The sequence below is a fragment of the Cyprinodon tularosa genome, unplaced genomic scaffold (genome assembly GCF_016077235.1).
Source record: "Cyprinodon tularosa strain WSP-4 unplaced genomic scaffold, ASM1607723v1 ctg678, whole genome shotgun sequence".
NCBI lineage: Eukaryota > Metazoa > Chordata > Actinopteri > Cyprinodontiformes > Cyprinodontidae > Cyprinodon > Cyprinodon tularosa.
The window spans coordinates 146,450-168,577 of record NW_024039427.1 but is presented as its reverse complement, the minus strand read 5'-3'; the positions used below and the strand labels follow the sequence as shown (position 1 = coordinate 168,577).

Here is a 22,128-nt window from a genome sequence, read left to right as displayed (position 1 = left end):
ATAATCAGATGGAACTTGGGACAGATCAGAAGGAACCTCTGGGGAAACAGGGTCTATTGAAGAACGGGGAAGGGCTGACTGCAGACACGAAGCCAGACAACTGGTGCTCCATGTTTCAATTCGTGACTCCCTCCAATTAATTAGAGGGTTATGGGCTGCCAACCACGAATAGCCCAAAACAACAGGAGAGTGTTTGGTGGGAAATACAAAAAAAGAGAGGTCTTCATGATGATTACCAGAAGAAATTAATTTAAGGGGAAGTGTCTGATGGGTAATGGTGACTAGGGGGCTGCCGTCCAAAGCAACTACTGAGACTGGAGATGGTAACAAATGAACAGGTATGTGAAGTCTGTTAACCAAGGCTGGATCAATAAGATTCTGCTCTGAGCCTGAATCTATGAGGGCTGAGACCGGATGTTGTGACTCTTGGAAACAAATAACAGATTGTAAAAGAAACCAGGGAGCAGGGGTCTCAGAACACGCGCCCGCCAGTATCCCCTGGACTACTGGCGGGCTGGATCTTTTGGGCGGACGGGACAGTCAAAACGAAAATGCCCAGAGGTGCCACAGTAGAGGCACTGTTTAGCCCTCATACGCCTGTCTCTTTCTTCCGGGGACAGGTGAGCCCTGCCTAGTTGCATGGGTTCGTCCAACGGTTGGCTCTCTGGGAGAGCCGAACGGTAACTAGGAGGCGTGACCGAGGAGGGAGGGGCGAGGCGTCGCGCTGGAAGAGGGTCCTGTCCCCGTCTCTCACGGGCTCTTTCACGGAGCCGATCGTCCACCCGAATGGCTAGACCGATCAGTTCCTCTAGGTCTGATGGTTTGTCTCGGGTGGCTAATTCATCTTTTAATTTTTCGGTGAGTCCATTAAGAAACGCCGCTTTAAGAGCTAGGGCGTTCCAACCTGTCTGAGAAGCCAGGGTACGGAACTCGACCGCAAAGTCGGCTACCGAGCGGCCTCCCTGTTTCAGAGACCACAGTCTCTTAGCAGCCTCCTCCTCGCTTAACGAGGAGGAGAACGTTCTTTTGAACCGAGCGAGGAAGTCAGCATAACTAAGACTGAGGATACTCGTTTCATCAATAAATGACTCCGCCCAACTCAAGGCTCTATCTCTGAGGAGACCGACAACATAGGAAATCCTCCCAGCGTCATCTGGAAAAGACTGGGGGGAACGACAGAAGACTAAGGAGCACTGCAATAAGAAAACTCAGCTCACCAAAGAAAGGTTCTGGAGAAGGCGTGGACACCCCGACACCAGAGGTCGAAGGCGGCGCGATATCAGCGGGAGGTTGGACAGCTGGGGGAGAAGGAGAGGTAGGTTGATTCATGCTTAATTGTCCTCTTAGGTCCTGAATCTCGTGAGTCAGTAAACTCATGGCTTGACAAAGTTGTGCCTGCTGTTGGCTCATAGATTGTAATAGAGCCTCATGCTGTCCTAGCAATAACCCCTGGTGGGAAACTGCGCTCCGAAGTTGCGCCCCTGAGTCAGGCTGGTCAGTTCTTTCTGTCATGATAGAAAAGAACGACTCAGGATCAGAGCAACCACGGAGACAGACAGTTAGTTTTAACTGGTTTATTGTAAAGTGCTGGTAGACAGGTGATGACTGGTTTGGTATCTTCTGGCCTGCTTGGAGGGCGAAGGAGGTGGTCAGAAACAGCCTGTGGCAGTAAGAATGTGGAGAGCTCAAAACTCACAGAGTGGGAGGCTTGCCCGGAGCCAGGGGGGGTGAAGTCTGTGGTCCGGTGCAATCCAGCGGTTCCCTCAGTCTCTCTTGTGCAGATGGTTTTTGAGGGTGGACAGGCAGGCGATCAGAGGAGTCCAGCTCCCTGGCTTGTGATTTCTCTGGCTTGGATTTCAGGTTCACGCTGGAAGCGAGAAAGAACTGACGCCCTCCTCCTGGTCTCTGCTCCTTAAGAAGGGCTGAAATCAGCAGTGATGAGGAGCACCTGCCAGTCCACCCTGCAGAGAAGAGAGAGAGAGAGACAACCCATCCCTGAACCCAGGCCTGGAGCATGACAATTTTGCTGTTACTATCAGCATCTTCCCATTTTGTCCTTTTCTTTCGAAAAAGTTTACAGTCTGACATTTGTCACTGCTGTCAGTTAATAACTTTTTGGTCTTTGACCCATTTTGTCATTTTCTCGATTCGATCGTCACTGACCACTCTCTCCTGTCTGGCAGACATCGTTGCTGCCATCATAGCTAGCAAGCTGCCTGCAGATAGCAACATTTTGGTGTCCTTTGTGAAAATATTTAGATAGAAGACAAAAGTGCACAAAGTTGTACAATTATTATCTTTTCAAAATATTTGTTTCACTGTCAGTGTGATTGACCGAGTTTGCCGCTAGATTTCGTGTCTTTTGGCCATACCTGGCTAGCGACTAAAAACATCATTTAGCGACTTTTTGGTTGTGAAGATAAGTGGTAAAAGCAGATCTGCCTGTAGGTCTTCCCACATTTTGCCATTTGGTACTTTGCACTCTTGTTGTTCACTCCAAGGCATTTGTCCCTGCCTTCAGCTAGTCACTTGGCTCTTTTGGAATATATTTCACTGTAATTGGCTCTCTCTCTCTTTCTCCTCAGTACAAATCAGTCTGTTCCCTTGCCATTTAGACATTTTCTTGATTCGATCATCACTGACCACTCTGCTCTCCTGCTGTCTATCAGACGAATCAGTTGATTCTCTGCTCTCAATTGTCTATGCTAGTAAGCTGTTATTCTCTGCTTTGGAGTGTTGATGCTGGGTTGCTAGTTTTCTAAATCACCTCACACACTTGAAGGAAGCAGCACCGATCATAAACACACAAACAAACTCACACACACACACACACACACACACACACACACACACACACACACACACACACATATAGTTGGTTTATCTGTTGTGATAGGCAAAGAGCCAATGTGCAAAGAAAGAAGGGAAATATGGATCATAAACGTTTAAGTGGAGGAGCTAGAAAAAAAATTCAGCAAGAAAAGAAAAAAAAGGAATCAGTTTTACTTGAGAGTGTTCCAAATATCTCCAGCTTCTTCAGTACAAAGACATCTGCTGAAAGCAATTCTATAAATGCTACTGCAAATTCAGCTAAGGTTAGCAATGCACCTGAGCTAGCATGTAGCTCCCAAGATCCTGAGACCACTACAAGTGTAGACACTGAACCAAATGCTTCTGATGCTTATGATTCAACCAATTCAGCAGTAGCCAGTTGCTCGGATGAATGTGAGGTCACTGCACCTCTGGACAGCATAGAAAATGAGCTGAATCTTTCTTCAACACCATCTACAGTGACAACTCTACCTAGTGATCCCGCTAAATGGGCTGAGACCCTCACTGAGTCAATGAAGGAAGTTCTTATTCAAAGAGGTGCAAAATCATTTCACAACCGTCACAGCCATTATCCAGCTTCTGTGAGGAACAGTGGGCTAGGAGGCAAAACCCGATGCCTAAACAATGAACATTTTACTTCACACTTGCCCAATGGACAACGAGTACAAAGAGAGTGGCTGATGTACTCTCCCTCTACTGGTAATGTTTACTGCTTTGCATGCAAACTGTTTTCCCCAAAAACGCATTCTTTTGTGACAGGCTATTGTGATTGGAAACACTCAGAAAGATTTGGTGAACATGAGCGAAGTGCTGAGCACATAACCTGCATGCAAGCAGTCTTGAACCGCGCCAAAGGTGCCACAGTTGATGCAGACCTGTTCAAACAGTTTCAGGCAGAGAGCAGCTATTGGAGGCAGGTGTTACAAAGAGTTGTTGCAGTCATTAAATTCCTTGCAGAAAGGGGCCTTGCATTTAGGGGTAAAAATGAATCGTTAGGGTCTCCTCTCAATGGGAACTACCTTGGTATTCTGGAGGTCCTGGCTGAATTTGATCCCTTTCTAAAGGATCACATCAGAAAGTTTGGGCAGATGGGTCGAGGTAATACCTCATATCTGTCCTCCACCATTTGTGAGGAATTCATTGAATTGATGGGTGCAAAAACCAAACAGGCTATAGCAGATGAACTGCAAGCAAGCAAATACTACTCTATCATTGTGGATTCAACCCAGATTTATCTCATGTGGACCAATTGACATTCATATTCCGTTTTGTTAGCAAAGAGGGCAGTGTTGTTGAACGCTTTGTGGGTTTTGAGCCCATTACTAGCCATACAGGTGAAAGTTTGGCTAACTGTGTCATGTCTGTGTTGGAAAATCTAGGGTTAGAGCTGTCAAATTGCAGGGGGCAGGCTTATGATAATGCCAGCAACATGTCAGGGAGGTATAATGGGTTACAGGCTCACTTAAAGAAAAGCAACCCATTAATACACTATATTCCATGTGCAGCTCACTCTTTGAATTTGGTGGGAGTCAACAGCATTGACAGATGTGGAAATGAAGTCTCTAAGTATTTTGACTTGATTCAGTCTATTTACAACTTCACAACTGCATCCACACACCGATGGGACAGGGTATTTGGCAATTCCAACATAGATCTCACACTTAAAGCTTTATCCAACACGCGTTGGAGTTGCCGTGCAGAATCTACCAAAGCACTGTGGCAGAACTACAGTAAAATAAAAGCAGCACTACAGGTTATTTCCACTGATGACACAGAGAAACGAGACACACGAACTGAAGCTGACAGTCTAGTGCGGAAGCTGGATTCACTTGAGATGGCCTTCATGGCAGGCTTTTGGGACACTGTTCTGTCGAGATTTCAGGCCACAAGTCTGCAACTTCAAAAAGCAGACATGGACCTTGGTACAGCAGTTAGATTGCTGGAATCTCTGCGCACCTTTGTTCTCTCCCAAAGAGATCTATTTGATCATTTTGAGCAGAAAGCCTTAAACATGTTGGGTGGCACCCCATCTTACAGGGCTGAACGGACGAGGAAACGTAAAAAGTTTGCTGATGAATCGTGCTTGAGGGAAGGCAACTGTTTCAAATAGAGACATTTATTGCCTCTATTGATCAACTGAGTTCAAGCCTTAATCACCGTCTGGAGGCCTACAAACATCTGAACAATTTGTTCAGTGTCCTTTTCTCTTTGGATACAGAGTCCAATGCTTCAGTCCTTCACAAGGCCAAGATTCTCACTGAATCGTACCCATCTGACCTCAATAAAAGTCTTGGACAGGAGCTTATACAGTTAAAATATTTTATACAGCTCAACAACACTGATGAGAGGACCCTTTCAGGACTGCTCAAAACAATAATACATTTTGGACTACAGCCTACGTTTCCTAATACATACATTGCGCTACAGATTTTTCTCACTCTACCGGTCAGTAACTGTGAGGGAGAACGCTCATTCTCTCTTTTGTCAAGAGTAAAAAATGAGCTGCGCACAAGAATGACTCAGAAAAGATTAAATGCGTTATCTTTAATGGCAATTGAGAGTGAGCTGACAAGAGAGTTGGACTTCAATGATGTGGTGGATGATTTTGCAAAATTGAAAGCACGAAAGAAACCCCTTGCTTAAAGGTGCACTGTGTAAGATTTTTAGGTTATTTCCAGAATTCACCCATTCACTAATGTTAGGCTACCTGTTTTCATGAATACTTACCACCACCATAAAATTCTAAGTATCCATTATGACTTGGAGAATTGCACTTTTGCCATTTCTGGGAAGTGTCACCTGGATTGTGAAGATAGGATTGACTTTAGGCAGAAGCTTGGTGCTTTCTCTGGCAAACTGAACCTCAAGCTTCATTCTCTGCAGCTTTGCATTCTTGTGCAGACTTTCATCCACAAGGAACTTTTCAACTTCCCCACTATCGTGAAGGGGCCATCAAAAGATTTCAGTGTGTCCAGCATGTCTAGTCTCTTACTCTCCTTTCTTTGAGCCATCTCTTGTTTCTCATCTGCCCTACTCTCGAATTTTGCCTTCATGAATTTACTCCAGTTGAGTTCAACCTCCCTTTTTGCTTGTGCTGCTGCCTTGAAACCTCTGAAGCTCCTGGCACTTCTGTAAAATTATTGACCTATTGACTGCGTTCAGTGTGCCCAACTTCTTCAGTTTGTAGTCCACCTTGCCACATTGTCTCTCCATCCCAATGTTGTGCACAGGGGTGCCATCAATGTTACTAGCCTGTTCACTGACAGGGTCCATTGGGAAGGTCTCCTCATCCATCCTCTGCCTGGCCAGGACAGTCTTCAGATGGGGCAGCATGAGATCTGTCAGCTGCTTCACTTCATCCAAGTATTCGGCAGCCACGTCTGACACTGATTTCAGGACGTCCAGGGCCTGTCCAGCCACTATAGCATTCTTGGAAATGGGCTATCTTGACCTGCATGCAGCCCTTGTACCATGAACTGGCCTACACCTTTCTTTGTGGTGCTCTCCGATGCATGTTATCATTTTACCTCTCTCCTTCTCCTCAAGCTTAACCACAAATAGATACAGACTTTGAGCCTCAATTTGCTGCACAGCTGCCGTTATGCCAAAGTGTTTTCCTAAGATATTATTTTATTTTTAATGATAGAAGGGAGGAAAAGGGGGCAAAAATCATGTCCGATTTAGTTTTTTGGGTGGGGTGGGGGGTTTATTTCATGATAGCTACCAACTTCCAATACATAATATCTCTCAAATGACCCAATGCACCATCACTGAAGTGGGCATAATCATTTTCCAAAATGTTTATTTTTAGGCCATTTATCCCCTCCCCCTGTGTCTGTGTGAAACCTGTGCTTGTCAGTGTCTGTGTGGTATACCTAATAGTGTGTGTGCAGTATGTGCACTCTTCTGTACAGGACAGTGTGCATGTCTGTTCACAGTATACAGTATTTCTTGCACGCGGGGGGTTGAGGGGCCAAGACCATGTCAGGCCCAGGGGGCCAAAATTTCTTAATCCGCCCCTGCTCACACTAAGCATGCTTGTAGCGACAGTGGAGAGGAAAAACTCCCTTTTAATAGGGTGACCAAACATCCGTATTTCACGTCCTGTCCTGGGCGTCCCGGTTTTTTTTTTTAGAAAGTGAGGAAATGTCCTGATTTTTTAAATTACCTTAATTGGACCATTAAATTTACAGGCACTAGGGCACTGCGCACGGTGCTGCGTGTGACGTAATCCCTGCACGCGTCAGTGCGGGCAGCCCTGTTCTTAATCAGAATATAGATTGCGTGGCCGTCAATACGCCAACAACATGCAAAGGTGCAAATGTATGTTTACCGACAATTTACAAAAGAGTTTCCCTGCTTTCAGACCGGGTCGAGACAAATGGGACGCCTTGTGCACAGTGTGCAAAGCAGGCACATATGTCTCGGTGTCCAATGTATTAGATTTTTCTGATATTTTTACTTTACTTTACTACTTATTTTTATGGCGACTTTTTACTTCTACTCCTTACGTTTTTACACAAATATCTGTACTTTCTACTCCTTACATTTAAAAAAATTGGCTCGTTACTTTAGTTTTGAATCATTTCAATGGAGTTACCGTTATTATTTTTCACGTCATCAATACCAAATTCAATCTAATTGGATGGGAATCTACGTTGCATTTGACGCACCACTACAAGATGAATCGACAGATTCGGCGGTATTCATTGGCGGCAAATCATTGCAGCTTGGTGGCGGTGGCGTTAGCATAGTAGCATGGACGACGAGATGATTGAAAATGAACACAACGGAGATCTAGTCCTATTGGCAGACATCCATTTAAAATGTAGGCAACGGCATGAAAAAAGTGGTTTCTACTTTTACTTTTATACTTTAAGTAAATTTACAAGCCTGTACTTTGTTACTTTTACTTGAGTAAAGAAGTTTAATCAGTACTTCCACTTTTACCAGAGTATTTTTTAACACAAGTATCTTACTCAAGTACGCAAAGTGAGTACTTTTGCCATCTCTGGTTATTGGGAGTTGAGAGTTATTGTTAACTTTTATTGTTAAGTGAGGGATGTTTAGATGAGACATTATTTCTTTCATTGGGCTTTTCATTCATTACCGGAATTGTTAAGCATTTTTAATAAATACATGTTGAATAAAATTATCGTTTGTTATTGGAGTTATTGCTGTTGACTTTTACTGAAAAGCATTTTTAATAAATCAACTGTAAATATAGACATCTCTATGCACGGGAACAGAGATCCCCAGTCAGAGAAACAGGACTACACTGGAAAACAGGCCAAGCTCCAACATCTAGAAACAAAGGTGTTGATGGCAGCAGCACAGCTGATATTTCTCTCCAGGATGGAGTCACAGCCAAACAGGAACAGACCAGATGAAGCTACTATGAGAAAAAGCAGAGAGAGCAGAACGTTAGAGATTGAACTAACAGATTCTGCAGAGTGGGAGAATAGAGATAGAATGAAGCAGAATGATGAAAAAGGGGTCCCTATGTCCTCCAGCAGTCTAAGCCTATAGCAGCAGAACTATAGAGATAGCTCAGGATAACCTGAACCACTCTAACTAGAAGCTTTATCAAAAAGGAAAGTTTTAAGCCTAGCCCTAAAAGTAGACAGGGTGTCTGCCTCACGGACTAAAACTGGTAGTTGGTTCCACAGGAGAGGAGCCTGAGAACTAAAAGATCTGCCTCCCATTCTACTTTTAGAAATTCTAGGAACCACAAAATATAGGATTTATAAGCAAAATAATTATTGAGCTCCAAGTCAAACTCTTGACTAAAAAACTGGTGAAACAACTAAAAAAATGATGTCACTGGTTAGGATGGATTTTGTGTTTGAGAAGCAAAGTTGATCTTGAAGAATTTGGGATGTGATCACATTAGCTTTTCACTAAATTAGAGTGATTGGACTATTTTCAAATCAGTTCACAATGCAAATCCATGAGATGAATAAAACATTATTTGGCCAAATAATGCCTTATTAAATGATTTGCTTAATCAGGAACCAGTAACCGTTAGTTAAATGCAGGCCAGCTGACAGCTTTGCTAGGGCCTCGGACAACACAGTCTTTTTGCTACTGATAGGAGAATATGAAGCAGGTTCTTTCTAATAACAATCCTTGTGCACAGTTTCTTTCAGGACCTGGAAATCTTTCATCAAGCTTTCTGTATTTGATGTTGGATATTTTCACCTCATCTATTGAATTTAATGCACTAGTTTATTTTTTTCTCTACTTTACAGGAGAACATCATGTACGGCAAAATATGGCCTTTTTTGACCTGCTGTATTTTAGCAAGTCCCTAATAATTTCTCCCTCCCATTGTGGGAGGTAGAATAGGTTAAATACTTTGGATCTGCTTGCAGTTCATTTGCCATCTCTGAGAAAGGCCCTCCTTACACTAGCTATCGGATGCTATACTTTAAAATCACCTAGATATTTTGTCCATGTTCCTAACCAGAACCAATAATAAGCACCTATCATGTCAAGCTGTTAGCCCTCAGCAGGAGCCAAAATGTTTCAGTTGAGGCCGACTGTTGGGAACATAACGTGCTCAGATAGAGTAACCCCCAAATAAAACCCGTCTCTCTGTTTCTGACCCAACCTGTCTGCAGGGTCCAGCAGTTAGAAGAAGAGAATGGAGAGATGACGATAAACGTGAGCCGCCTCAAGTCTCAGTCTGAGAAACTGGACCAGGTGAGTCGAACCGAGGGTCGCTACCTCAGATGAGAAGGGTCACAACAGCCAATGGATGAACCGAATTAACCTCTGAAATTCAAGACTTTTGCTCTGCAAAAATGTTCTAGAAATAAGTCAACATTTCTTTTATTAAGTGTATTTACCTTTAATTTGAGCAGGTTAATAAGATAATTTGTCAATGAAATGAGTATTTCTACTCTTAAAATAAGATAATTTGATAATGTGCACTTGAAATATAACAATGCAATTGTTTTTTCTTATTTTAAAAGTACAATGTCTTGTTCCATTGGCAAAGTTTCACACTTAACTCCTCAATTCAAGAAAAACGCACTGATTTTAAGAAAAAATGACTTGCTGAGATTTAAATTTTTTCCAGTGTGAGGGTTCAAGTTCTTCAGACGCGACTTTTACCTGTAGACCTGAGACTTGACTCACTAACAGATTTGTTTTTCTCTGCAGGAAAAGCAAAGGATGACGGACAAACTGGAGGACACTAGTCTAAGGCTGAAAGATGAGGTGGACCTGTACAGAAAGATAATGGATAAGCTGTGGCACAACCGCCACGAGTTTCAGAAAGAAAAGGAGGCCATGCAGGAGGTAAGGTCTGCTTTTTAGTGCTCACCTGCAATGAAAAGTGTTACAGATTATCGATGCAGCTCCTTTACATGTCCTGTGATTCTCTTCTCTTGCATCGCTTTTTATTATTCTGCTAAAATGTTATGCTTGGAAAGTTGCATGATGCCTAATCACCACAGTGTGGATTTTAAATAAACTGGAATCAACTGATTGATTTCTTATAAGCTCGATTAAATAAATGTGGAACCCAAATAGTGATAGAGAGGAGGTTAAACCATCTTTTGTTACGGAGAATGTGAGATCTCTAGCATTTATAACAGATAATCTAAGGACCCAGAGTATCTAGAGCAAAAGAGGTGGATTAGCAGTTCCTTTAACAACGGATGTTTTATTGGTTATAGTTTTTAATTTGATTCAGTAAAAGAAATAAACAAAATCAATAAAAGGAAACCTTTTGTGTCCTTTTTTTGCAGTTGATCGATGATCTTCGGCGGGAGCTGGAGCATCTGCAGTTATTCAAGCTGGAAATGGAGCATCCTGGGAAAGGCAAAAGCCTGTCTGAATATAACGCCAAGAACAGAGAGACTGAGATGGAGCTTGAAGTCAGGAGACTGAAACAGGTCTGGAAACAGGCAGAAGTCAACTTTGTTAAAAATACCCCCTCTTTCTGTCAGCATTTCTGATCAAATGTGATATTGGCCGTCCTTCTAGTTTTTATACATTCTTCCATTGAAGTAATCTCACAAAATGCTGAAAAACATTTTTTTTACAAACTTTAAAAGCCTCAATCGCCATCATTAAACAGCAAATGTATAGACCAGGGGTAACCAATTAAAAATCAGCAGGGTCCAAATAAAGAAAATCATCAACCAGTAAAGTCTGGAGACATTTTTAATTATAATACGTTACTTTAACCTTTCTGAAGATATTCCGCTAGGTTACATCCAAGTAACGTCTTCCTATGGGCAACGACTTGAAGGCACAAACTAAACTGTTCATCATTTATTCTTTATGGTACGCCAGCATTCACAACATGTAGGCACTCGGAGAGCGCAGACCTCCGCCATTTCATAATTTCCCAACATATTGTGACTTCCTCCTTTGGTTTTTACCTGTATTCGCTGAATATTTGGATCCAGATGGTGATTCCCATCATCACCAAAACCTTGTAGTTTGTTCCTTAGACAGAGGGACACCTTTAACTTTTCAAGTTATCCCGTTAAAACAGACAGACAGACTCTTCTAAAAACATACCGCAATCCCCTTAGTGGAGGTCATAAAAGCAGAATAAGAGCTGATCAGCGGCTCCGGGTGAAGGATTTACTTCCTGAGCTGCTGGATAATCTTTCAAGCCTTCTGCTAAGCTAATCTATATCCACTTCACAGTCGTTGCACCAATATTGAATATGTTACAGATAGATTCCTTAGATATATTTGTGATTAGTCCGTATAAGTAGGAGTACACTCATACTTTCCCACTGGCTGAAGAACCTGTTTAAAAAGAGCTTTTAGTGGCAGTGGACCAGCGCACTGACCGTGTCTACCTGGGTCAAACGACTCCACAAGCGACTTGTGCTAAAATCGCCTCGTCTCTGATCGGCATGCTGTGGGAAAACCACTAAATTACCTGACACCATTAACGTAATTAACGTCCTTAACGTATGGACGTCAACACACCACACCAGTCGCTTCTGATCTAACAAGCAGAAACAATTCTGTTTACATAAACATGGAGCAGCTCTGGTGAGAGTGATTCAGACAGATAATAGAGCAAAACAATATAGCACACTGACTGGCTTCCTTCCATCTTGGTCTCCATTGTTTACTTTCCTGATTTCTGTTGCACTGATGACATCATCCATGGGAACCCAGCATGATGGTGTTACCAGACACGCAGCTGCATGGGGAAAGAGGCCACGCAGCTTCCAGCGAGGGGTTAGAGCAGCTTTTATTGCCAGTGGGAAGGGAGCCAAAACACTGATTGCTAGCGGCAGTAGCGCAGTGGTCCCTGGAGAAGTGGGTATACTCTCAACTTTTTAATGCAGCCCAGAAACAATGGCATGTCAGACCGCTTTATGTAGTTTACCCAGATATTCCTTTGTAGTATTTACTTAATGTTATATAATTTCTGCTATTTGATCTCAGTGAGGAAGGATTATGAAACAACTAAACGCGGGGCCACAGACTAGTGAGAGACAATTATGGATTGCGAGTGAACTATTCCTCCTTCCTGAGTCAATCCACATGGATGTTCTCTCAGTTTTGAAGTCAGTTTTGTAAACTGTCTCTTTGAGCAGCAGTTGGTGTGGCCGCTATTACAATGATCATAACTTAGCTGGAGCAGTTTGATGGTATTACTGGTCACACAGGCAGCCTGCATGATTAAGCTTGTCTCATTACATGCCTGAAATCTTTAGTACCTTGTGCCGACGTTGAGCTTTGTTTGGTCTTTTTTTTTCTTTATGTGTGTTACACCGTTTATTAAGCAGAAATATGGAAATTGATCATCTAAAGAGATTTAAATAAGAATGTCTTTATCTGCCCTTTGCGAGACTCTGATGGGGAGGTAGAAAGAATCATCGTCCAGGTGTTTGCTCTCTGAAATAACTGCACTAAATAGTGTAGTGGGAAAAAAGTATTCAACTATTTACTCCAGTTAAATAAAAGCAGATTGATGGATGTCATTCAGTATTTTATTTTTATCTTTGCAAAGAGAGAACAGTTCATCATACCTTATTGCACGTTATTCAGCCCTGCTCTGATCTGAGCAGCATTCGTTCCCCCTTACTTACAATTGTCATGAACCGAGGACAGATGGACCCAGTATTCAAGGAGAGACAGTCAGTTGGAAAGTTCAAAAAGTTTATTGATAAACAAAACTAAAGTGGAGCCGTGGCTCGCGGACACTGCAGGAGGGGGGCGGGGCACCGCCCAATCTCTGACACTCTGAGGGAGAAACACAGGTAAGTGACCACGATCACCTGACTGAAGATGATGTTCTCAGTGAGTCACTTACCTGGTTTAGCAGTTCAGTCCATACCCCTCGCGGCTCGCGTCACCTAGAGTGTCCCCTGTGCTGTAGCTCCAGAGGAGTTGCAGGAAGCCGATCCTGATCAGAGATACAGATCAGGCAGGAACGGACAGAACAGGTTGCAGATCAGGCAGGAACAGAACAGGAGGCAGGATCCAGGTTTCCAGGCTATAACAGGCTCCCAGACGGGTTCAGAGTCAGATAGATTTCTGAAGCGTGGCCAGACGGTCACGCACAGGAGCAGACAGGATCAGGTGCAGATGAGGAGGCTCAGTGGAAGAGGGTAGCCGAGACAGGACGTAGCACCAGAACTTGAAGCAGGACTTTAAACTGGTCTCCTCCCTGGAGCCAGGCTTACTGGGATAAAAACTGAACCTCCCCACATAATGAGTCAAAAACCCAGAGAACTCCGCGGGGGAGGAACAGTGGACGATCAGGAGACGAGACAAACACTAAAACCCTCTTTCCACCTGCTCATGTCCAGGACATGAACCAAGGCAAAAACTGAACAGACAGACTAACAGAAAACAAATAATGATCTGGAACTGAATGCTCAGGCTGAACTGAGTATAAATATAAGAAACAGGTGAGAGGAATAAATTATAATTGAGGCAGGGAGGGAAAACGGCAGGTGAAAGAAATGACCAATTAAGGGAGAGCAAACAGGCCAGATCATGACAACAATAATGGAAAGTTATCAGAGTCAGAACAGACACTTTGGTTAAATAGTTACATGTTATGAATAAACCTTGAAAAAGAATCTAGTTTTTTATGGGAAGAAGTTATGTCTGGTCTACAAACGGACTCACGCTGGTGATTGTGTGGCCTTGCAGGTGAAACAGGCTGAGTGAAAACTTTTATAGTGAGTAAATAGCATAAATATAATATATAGAATAAGAGACACAAAATTTTCTGACCACAATAGTGATTTAAGTAAATCAAATATCCAGCTTTGCTGTTGATAGCACATGTTATTGTGTTTCTATTGGGTTGATTGTTTTTCAGGGGTTAAGCCTCATTCTGCTCAGACAAGTCCTATTTTAATCCCAGATCTAAACCAGGTTTTAGACTTAAAGAATCAAGTCATTAATAAGAAAAAAACTAATATATTTATTATTAAAAGGTTTAATTTTGTAGTTTTGCATATTTTGTTGCATTAACAGCTTTCCCCGAGAGCTGATTTTATAAACGGCGTTTTCCTTGAACTGTTTCAGGAGAACTTTAAGCTGAGGGACCAGAACGACGACCTTAACGCTCAGATTCTGAGTCTCAGTTTATACGAAGCCAAGAACCTCTTTTCCTGCCACACCAAGGCCCAGTGCCTCGCCGCTGAGATCGACAACGCTTCAAGAGACGAGGTCCGTCAGTCAGAGGGAGAAAGGATTATTTTAGCTGGTGTCTCTGTTAAAACTGAACATCTGAATTTTCTCTATGTTTCTCTTTCAGATTGTTGATGCTCTGAAAGAACAGGAAGAGATTAACCTGCGTCTGCGGCAATATATGGATAAAATCATTCTGGCTATTCTGGACCACAATCCCTCCATCCTAGAGATCAAGAATTAAACCTTAGATGTTAGGACAGACATTTCTACTGCTGCAGTGACGCTAAATAGTCATCATATCGCCGTCCTGATCGCTGCTTATGTGTGAAAGTTCAAATGAAAGGCGCCGGCCGTCCCTCCAAACTCTGGATATCGATGATTTCTGCTTCTATTTGGATCCAAAACAAAACTTTGACCTAAAAAAACATCAGGATTGTTTGCAGATTTAACTATGTCCTCATGCAGACACCTTTTCAGCTGTTATCCTCTAATCACAGCTTCAGAACGTTGTTTTCATCTTATTCAGCTAGAGATGGTTGATTTATTGAGGTTCATAACGAACTTTTGGAGGAAAACCAACAGTCGGACGTTTCCATTTGTTCCTCATCATAACAGCTCGTTCTATCATACTATGAGCCACTGCCATCTAATTTAATTCTTCTAGTTATTTAATGTCACAAATAACATTTTGTATTGTAAATGCATCTTTCTGACGATTATTTCTCTCTGCTTGTTCTCAGCTAGGTCACCATTTAGAGCCTTTCACATTAGTTTCATGCTAATTTAGGAGGTCAAGGCATCCTGGAGGTGGGACCCAAACCGCTTCCCAAAGAGCGTCTCCAATTCTTTCTGGTTCAGCCCCTGATCTCTATTTATTCCCTGGATTGCTAATAGCCCGTTTGTAGTACAGGGTTGAAGTGAAGCCACCGGCCGCCATATTGGTACTCCCTAGTTAGACCGGTCTCAATGTAAACAATACGTGCGCTACAGCATCAAACAACCATGATGTTCTCATTTTCAGATTAAGACTTTTAAAATAAAGATAAATTCATCACTTTGACACAGACAGGCTGTTTCATTGCATCAGTAGATTAACTTTAACATATAATAAAAATAGGCCCATCACATTGCACAGTCATTATGAAGTCAATGAAGTCTATAAATCACGTAAACATATTATAACAAGTCATCACAACAAAATTAATGTGTTAATGGAGAAGAATAATACGGAAGTGCCAAAAGTGCTAAATTGATTATTTACATGATATACATGTATTGATGACATTGTTGTGGTAATTACATTTTACATATTATTTCAAGATTTTGCATTAAGACTGAATTACAAGTTCATGTCTGTTAATGCTTTAGTATTTTCACATTTGAAAATTATGCATGAATGATGCCACATACTTTATGTGGTGAATATTTGAGTTTCTTTTTCCCCCCATCAATATAACATGCAATATATTATGACTTTTTCAAATGAGAAATACAACAATCAGTACAAAAACGACGCATCATCCACTTAATAATTACTACATCAACATTTCACAGTGAATTTCTTTCTATGTTCTAACGTTAGACCCAGTGTCAAGGCTAACTCAGTCAATGTCTTCCAGTCAGTCTGAGATAGCCAGACTAATGTTACGCTACAGGCTATTCTATAGAATCCATCGTCTATAGATGGATTTATTGGTTAGTTCATCCACTGACTTTGAAATTACCTGTGGAACGTCTTCCTGCAGACAGAAAACTGCTGGTTTTTGCAGCCAAATGCTGCACAGGGAGGCATTTTTATGGCACGTCTCCATGGGAGTGGGGAGTACCAATATGGCGGCCTGTGGCTTTAGTTTTTTCAGGCTATCAGCAATCCAGAGAATAAATAGAGATCAGTGGGTTCAGGACATCAACCAAACATCACTAAGAACCACAGAACAATGGCAGACATGCTTCTTGAATAGAGGTGGAACTAAATTGGAAGAAACCATTGTAAAAGATACACAGCTGCAAAATAACAACAAACAAGAGAATTGGTTGTAAATAAACAGCTAATGACAGAACAGAAATATCTTAATTATATCCAAAGAAATAATCAAAACTTCAAATAGAAAAACACAATAAATTAGATCAACCACCCTCCCCTTTCAGTTCTCCAATGGTACAGTCCTGTGCACACCTTCTTGGAGAGGGAAATAGCAGCAGGTGTTTCCCTTTTAGGAAGAGTTTATGAATTAATAAAATATTGTTTAGTAAAATCAATTTACCTTTATACAAAAACTAAAATAAGATGAGACCTGCCAAAGAAGCCCCAAACAATTCTACTGCGTTTAAAACAACCAAAATAAAGCAAACTGCAAAACAGGATGCTGTGTTTAACTCAATTCAATTCAATTCAATTCAGTTTATTTATATAGCGCCAAATTCACAACACATGTCATCTCAAGGCACTTTACAGTTCAACCAGATCATACAGTCAAATTGATACAAAGTTTTCTATCTAAGGAAAACCAGTTGATTGCATTGACTCATTGACTCAAATACAATCCCCCACACTAAGCATGCTTGTAGCGACAGTGGAGAGGAAAAACTCCCTTTTAACAGGAAGAAACCTCCAGCAGAACCAGGCTCAGTGTGAGCGGCCATCTGCTGAGGCCGACTGGGGTTCAAGGAGACAGAAGCAGAGATACAAAAAGCAGCTGTAAAAGGCGGCCCCGTCCAGGAAACACACAGCCAGGCAGACGAGCTCCAAGGCAGCTCCCATGCCAGAGGACGAAGAGAGCACATCCACTCAGTCACGGTCAGAGAAACAGGACCACACTGGAAAACAGGCCGATCTCCAACATCTATTAACAAGGGTGTTGATAGAAGCAGCACAGCTGATGTTTTTTTCCAGGATGACGTCACAGCCAAACAGGAACAGACGAGGCAAAGCTACTCTGAGGAAAAGCAGAGAGAGCAGAAGGTTAGAGATTGAACTAACAGATTCTGCAGAATAGGAGAACAGAGAGAGAATGAAGCAGAATGATGAAACTGTCATGTTTAATAAATATACTGCTAAAAACGGCTCATTGTTACATAGAGCATCTTAGGACAGGTTAGCTACAGGTGGCTGTAGGAAAATAAAACACCTGCTAGTTGTCTAATGATCCTCTGGCTCCGTTCTGCAGGGGATTCGTTACCCGACTAAAAACAAAAGGTAAGATTTTTAACTTTGCTTCTTTGAGTATTTCAGGATATCCTCCACATCTAAATGTCACCAGATACATAAAGCCATGAAGCTCTTTTGTTAACATTGTCAACGAGCAGTCATTTTAAAAATAAGTCTGTTTAAAGGTGCAAACACTGAAACCCATGTGCCAAATCCTTTCATAAGACAAATGAGCTGAAGTTGCTCAAAAAACACAAAAAAAGCTTGAATGACAGGAATTAGACCAGTACAGATAAAGTAGTTCCTAAAATCTGCTTTTCTAGTCAAGTTTTTAACGGTAAGTGAACTGACTTTTTTGTCAGTCATCAAGAATTTAAAGTTACATTTTTAAAATGTCTTTATTTTTTAAAGATGAATTCATTGCTTTGACATGGTGCTGTCATGCCCCGCCCCTTACAGCACGCTGTCACTTTGCAGGATCTGACCTACCTGATCAAAGAGAACCACTAGCTAATACACTGCAAAACATTTAAATCTAAATAAGTCGTTTTTTCTTAAAATAAGTGCATTTTTTCTTGATTAGAGGAGGTAAGTAAGTGAGGCAATTTAGAATGAGAAAAAACAATTTTATTGTCTTATTTCAAGTGCATATCATCTAATTATCTTATTTTAAGAGTAAAAGTACTAATTCCATTGGCAGATCAACCTTTTTACCCGCTCAAATTAAAGCTGCAGTCTGTAACATTGAGAAGAGAGCAGACTTCGACTGAAAATTTGAAGAAAAACAGGTTTCACATCACTCCCCCCCCCTCTCTGCTTCACTCATGCCCCACCTCCAAGCTCCACCCCTCTCACAGCATCTGCGCGGCTACCGCATGCGACCATAAGGGGGGGGGGGGGGGGGATTCAGCGTGTGTGAGCTGTGATTGACACTCCATCAGACGCTCCTCTGGCTGTGATTGGTTGTTTTGACTCGTCCCGAATTATTCTTTCCAGATTGAAATACAGGCAGTAGGCGGTACCAATTGAAGCAGTTTTTTTCACAGGTTACATATCACAAGTACTGCTGTCTGGGCATAGGGACAGTTTTAGCCAATATGACAAAAAAGTGATTTTTAAAAACTTACAGACTTCAGCTTTAAAGCTAAATACACTTAATATAAGAAATTTTTACTTATTTCTAGGATGTTTTGCAGTGTAAAGACGGATGCAAAAACAAACTAGAAAACAAGTAACAATTCCTTAAAATAAGTGTATTTACCTTTGATCTGAGAAAGAATATGATCTGCATATAGTATGAGTATTTTTTATCCTTAAAATAAGATAGTTAGATATTTTGCACTTGAAATTAAATAATAAGACAGCAGTTTTTGTGTTTTTCTTTTCTTATTTTAAAAGCAAATTGATTTATTCCATTGGAAAAGTTTCTCACTCACCTGCTCAATGCTAGAAGAAATGCACATATTTTAATAAAATTGACTTACTAAGATTTATGTTGTTTGCAGTGTGTAGAAAAAAGAGAGAAATAGAGCAAGTGAAGAAATGTTACATTAAACCTCCTCATCTCCAGTTCTGCTGCAGTAAACAATAGCTGACCTGAGTGTCCTCATGGGAGCCAGATCTGAAAGAATAATCCCTTCCTAATCAGTGTTAATAAGAGATGTACAGATCACTTTCACACTTTTATTCACTTTGTCACTTTGATAATGCAGCGCCACGGCTGTCTGTGAGGAGTGCAGTAGTGACCCACAGAAAAAGCACTACATCATTTTAAAAATGAAAGTATTTTTGTTGTAGTTGGCTCACAAGTCACCTTGTTAGTTCACTTCAGTGTAAAATCGCTTGCAAAACTTAGAAAAGTGAAAATATATCTACTGTTGTTAGGCCTTAGGTTGAATAGTTTCCGTTTTGAGGTTCAATTAATCCTGATGGTTGTATTTAAGCATCATATTTTTATTGATTTAAGCTAAATGATGTTCGGATCCAGTCATTCCATTTGTAAACACTGTTTTATTTTATTTTTTGCACAAAAACTATGTGGATGATGTGCTGCATATTAATGAAGGCGATGATTGTATTAAAGCTGTTGGATATAATCTTTCACATTTCACATGTTTTTTTTTAGTTTTTTGCTTATTTGTGTAAATAAAATCCACTTGCTTTGGGAAGGTTTAGCTGCTGTTGTTTTCTCCATGCATGAAGGTTTAAAATTGGATCCATTTTTAAATCTAAAGTGTTCTTTTGAAGTAGAGAACAACAATCTTTCAGTTTGGTTTATAGATAATTTCCTGATTCCCATATATCATAAAACACCTGAACTGAGCGTTATTTCCTTTCTTTTTTCTGTCTTAATGTTGGCAGTGGGCTTTAGGCTGCCCTGCAAGGCTTTAGACCTGGGTTTGAATGGAGACTAAGCCATTCTCAAGCACAGATCAAGGTGCTCATGAGGGGCCAGACTGACACAGCTCATTTATGCACCACTGAATGGAGTCTGTGATTGGACAGTCACAGCACTGCTGAATCCTACGTCTCTATGTCCTTACGGTCTTGGAGAAGAACGTGGGTCCGCAAGCAGACGGTGAAGGAATCTGCTACTTTAAATTGGGCATTTCTTCCTCACTTTGGTCATCTAATCCAGGAAGGTTGTAATTTCACATCTATTAATTTACATGAATCTTTGAATTGGTCTCATGTGTGGGATTGGTAATTATACTCGCAGCCAAGATGTCTGAACACTGCAAAAAATTTGAATCTCAGTAAGTAATTGTTTTCTTAAAATAAGTGCATTTTTTCTTGAGTTAAGGAGACATGTAAGACATTTTACCAATGGAACAAGATAATTTACATTTAAAATAAGAAAAAAAATGCATTGTCTTATTTTAAGTGCATAATATCTAATTATCTTATAATAAGAGTAAAAATACTCATTCCATTGGCAATCATCTTATTTACCTGCTCAAATTAAGAGTAAATACACTTAATTTAAGACATTTTTACTCATTTTTTGATCATTTTTGCAGTGAAAAAATTAAGACATAAGATACTTTTTTAAAAGTCAAAATGTAGACTACATTCAAAGAACTGTGTAACATCACTCCTACACTGGAAATACAATAAGGAAAATTCTTAAATTAAGTGTATTTACACTTAATTTGAGTAGGTAAATGAGATAGTTTGCCAATGGACAGTAGTTTTACTATTTAAATAAGATAATTTCATAATATGCATTTGAAATTAGACAATGCAATTGATTTTTCTTATTTTAAATGTAAATTGTCTTTTTCCAGTGGCAAAATGTCTTTTTACCTCCTCAATCCAAGAACAAAAGGATTTATTTTAAGAAAAATGACTTATCTAGATATCGATTTTTTTCCAGTGTAAAACACCTTCAATGGCTCCATAAAGCAGTAGAACCACTTCAAGATCCTCCTCCACATTATAAAGTTCTCAAGAACCTTATAATGTGTATTTGTATCATTAAAAGCGCTGATAAATGATATGTATTATTGTTATATTTTATCCTCATCAAAAAAGGAGAAAAATACAATCTATTAAAGTGGTTTATATCCAAGCTCATAATAATTGTAAAACTTTGTGTTTTTTATCTACATTGATTGTTGAAACACAAATTGTCCAATAGTTCATGTCATGCATCCATATATTTCATCAGGAGAGGGATAGCAGAGATGCAAGAGACAGTGGAGGAACACAGAAGATCTACTAGAAAAGACTCTGAAGTTCTATATAAGAGTTACATTAAAAAATAGTTGCATCCCCCCCACTTCTGATTTAAAATTTCATCCATGTGTGTAACATCTAGGAGACGGTAATCACTGTTCTGTTTGCAGGATCTGGATCCCAAAGCAGAGTGGTTTGGAGATCATTTTGTTCCAATATTATTGAAAACAAAGATTGACTTCAAAAAAGAAACCTGAAGAAAATGAGTTTGTGTGCAGAAAAGTGCAACCATTAATTTTACTATTTTCTATTTTCCAGATTTCATTTGCAAACATAATTTAGAAACAGTTTTATGAATGACATTCTTTTCCAGTCCTGTTGTACAGATTTCTCTCTACACTCCCGGGTGGAACATTTGGTCAGTGTGTTAAACCAATAGAAATTAGTCTGCTCAGCCTGGACGTTACTATTGATCTAAACACAGACCACCCAGAAGCGCAGAGGAAACTTGAAGAGTCAAATCTGTTAAACTCAGTTGCCCAATTTTTGGGGGAAAAAAATTCTAATTTATTCTTAAACATATTGCATACACATTATAAATTAGTAAAAAACCTTTTATGTTATTGAGAAATATATTTTTCCTACATTTAGTAATAATAGAGCATACTTCTTTGCAGAAATGTGCAACAGATTGTACTGCATAGATTCCTACACAGAACAGTGCTACCAGCAGGGGTTCACACTGGATGTCAGGGTTTGACGACCCAAATGCAGAGGCAGAGGTGAGTTTTTGAAGATTTAATGAAAGGTTCACAAACAACTGAGGCAGGAAT

At 40.6% G+C, this 22,128-nt stretch overlaps 1 protein-coding gene across 1 annotated transcript in view; it reads left to right on the top strand.

Moving 5' to 3' along the window:
- rab11fip4a (RAB11 family interacting protein 4 (class II) a) overlaps positions 1–15,497 on the top strand; it is a 46,732-nt gene extending 31,235 nt beyond the window's left edge. The window contains exons 11-15 of the mRNA XM_038267562.1: positions 9,456–9,537; positions 10,000–10,137; positions 10,590–10,736; positions 14,362–14,505; positions 14,594–15,497. Coding sequence (XP_038123490.1) covers positions 9,456–9,537; positions 10,000–10,137; positions 10,590–10,736; positions 14,362–14,505; positions 14,594–14,710 — 628 coding nt within the window. The 3' untranslated portion in view covers positions 14,711–15,497. The remainder of the gene's footprint in view (positions 1–9,455; positions 9,538–9,999; positions 10,138–10,589; positions 10,737–14,361; positions 14,506–14,593) is intronic.
- The last annotated feature ends 6,631 nt before the right edge of the window (positions 15,498–22,128 follow it).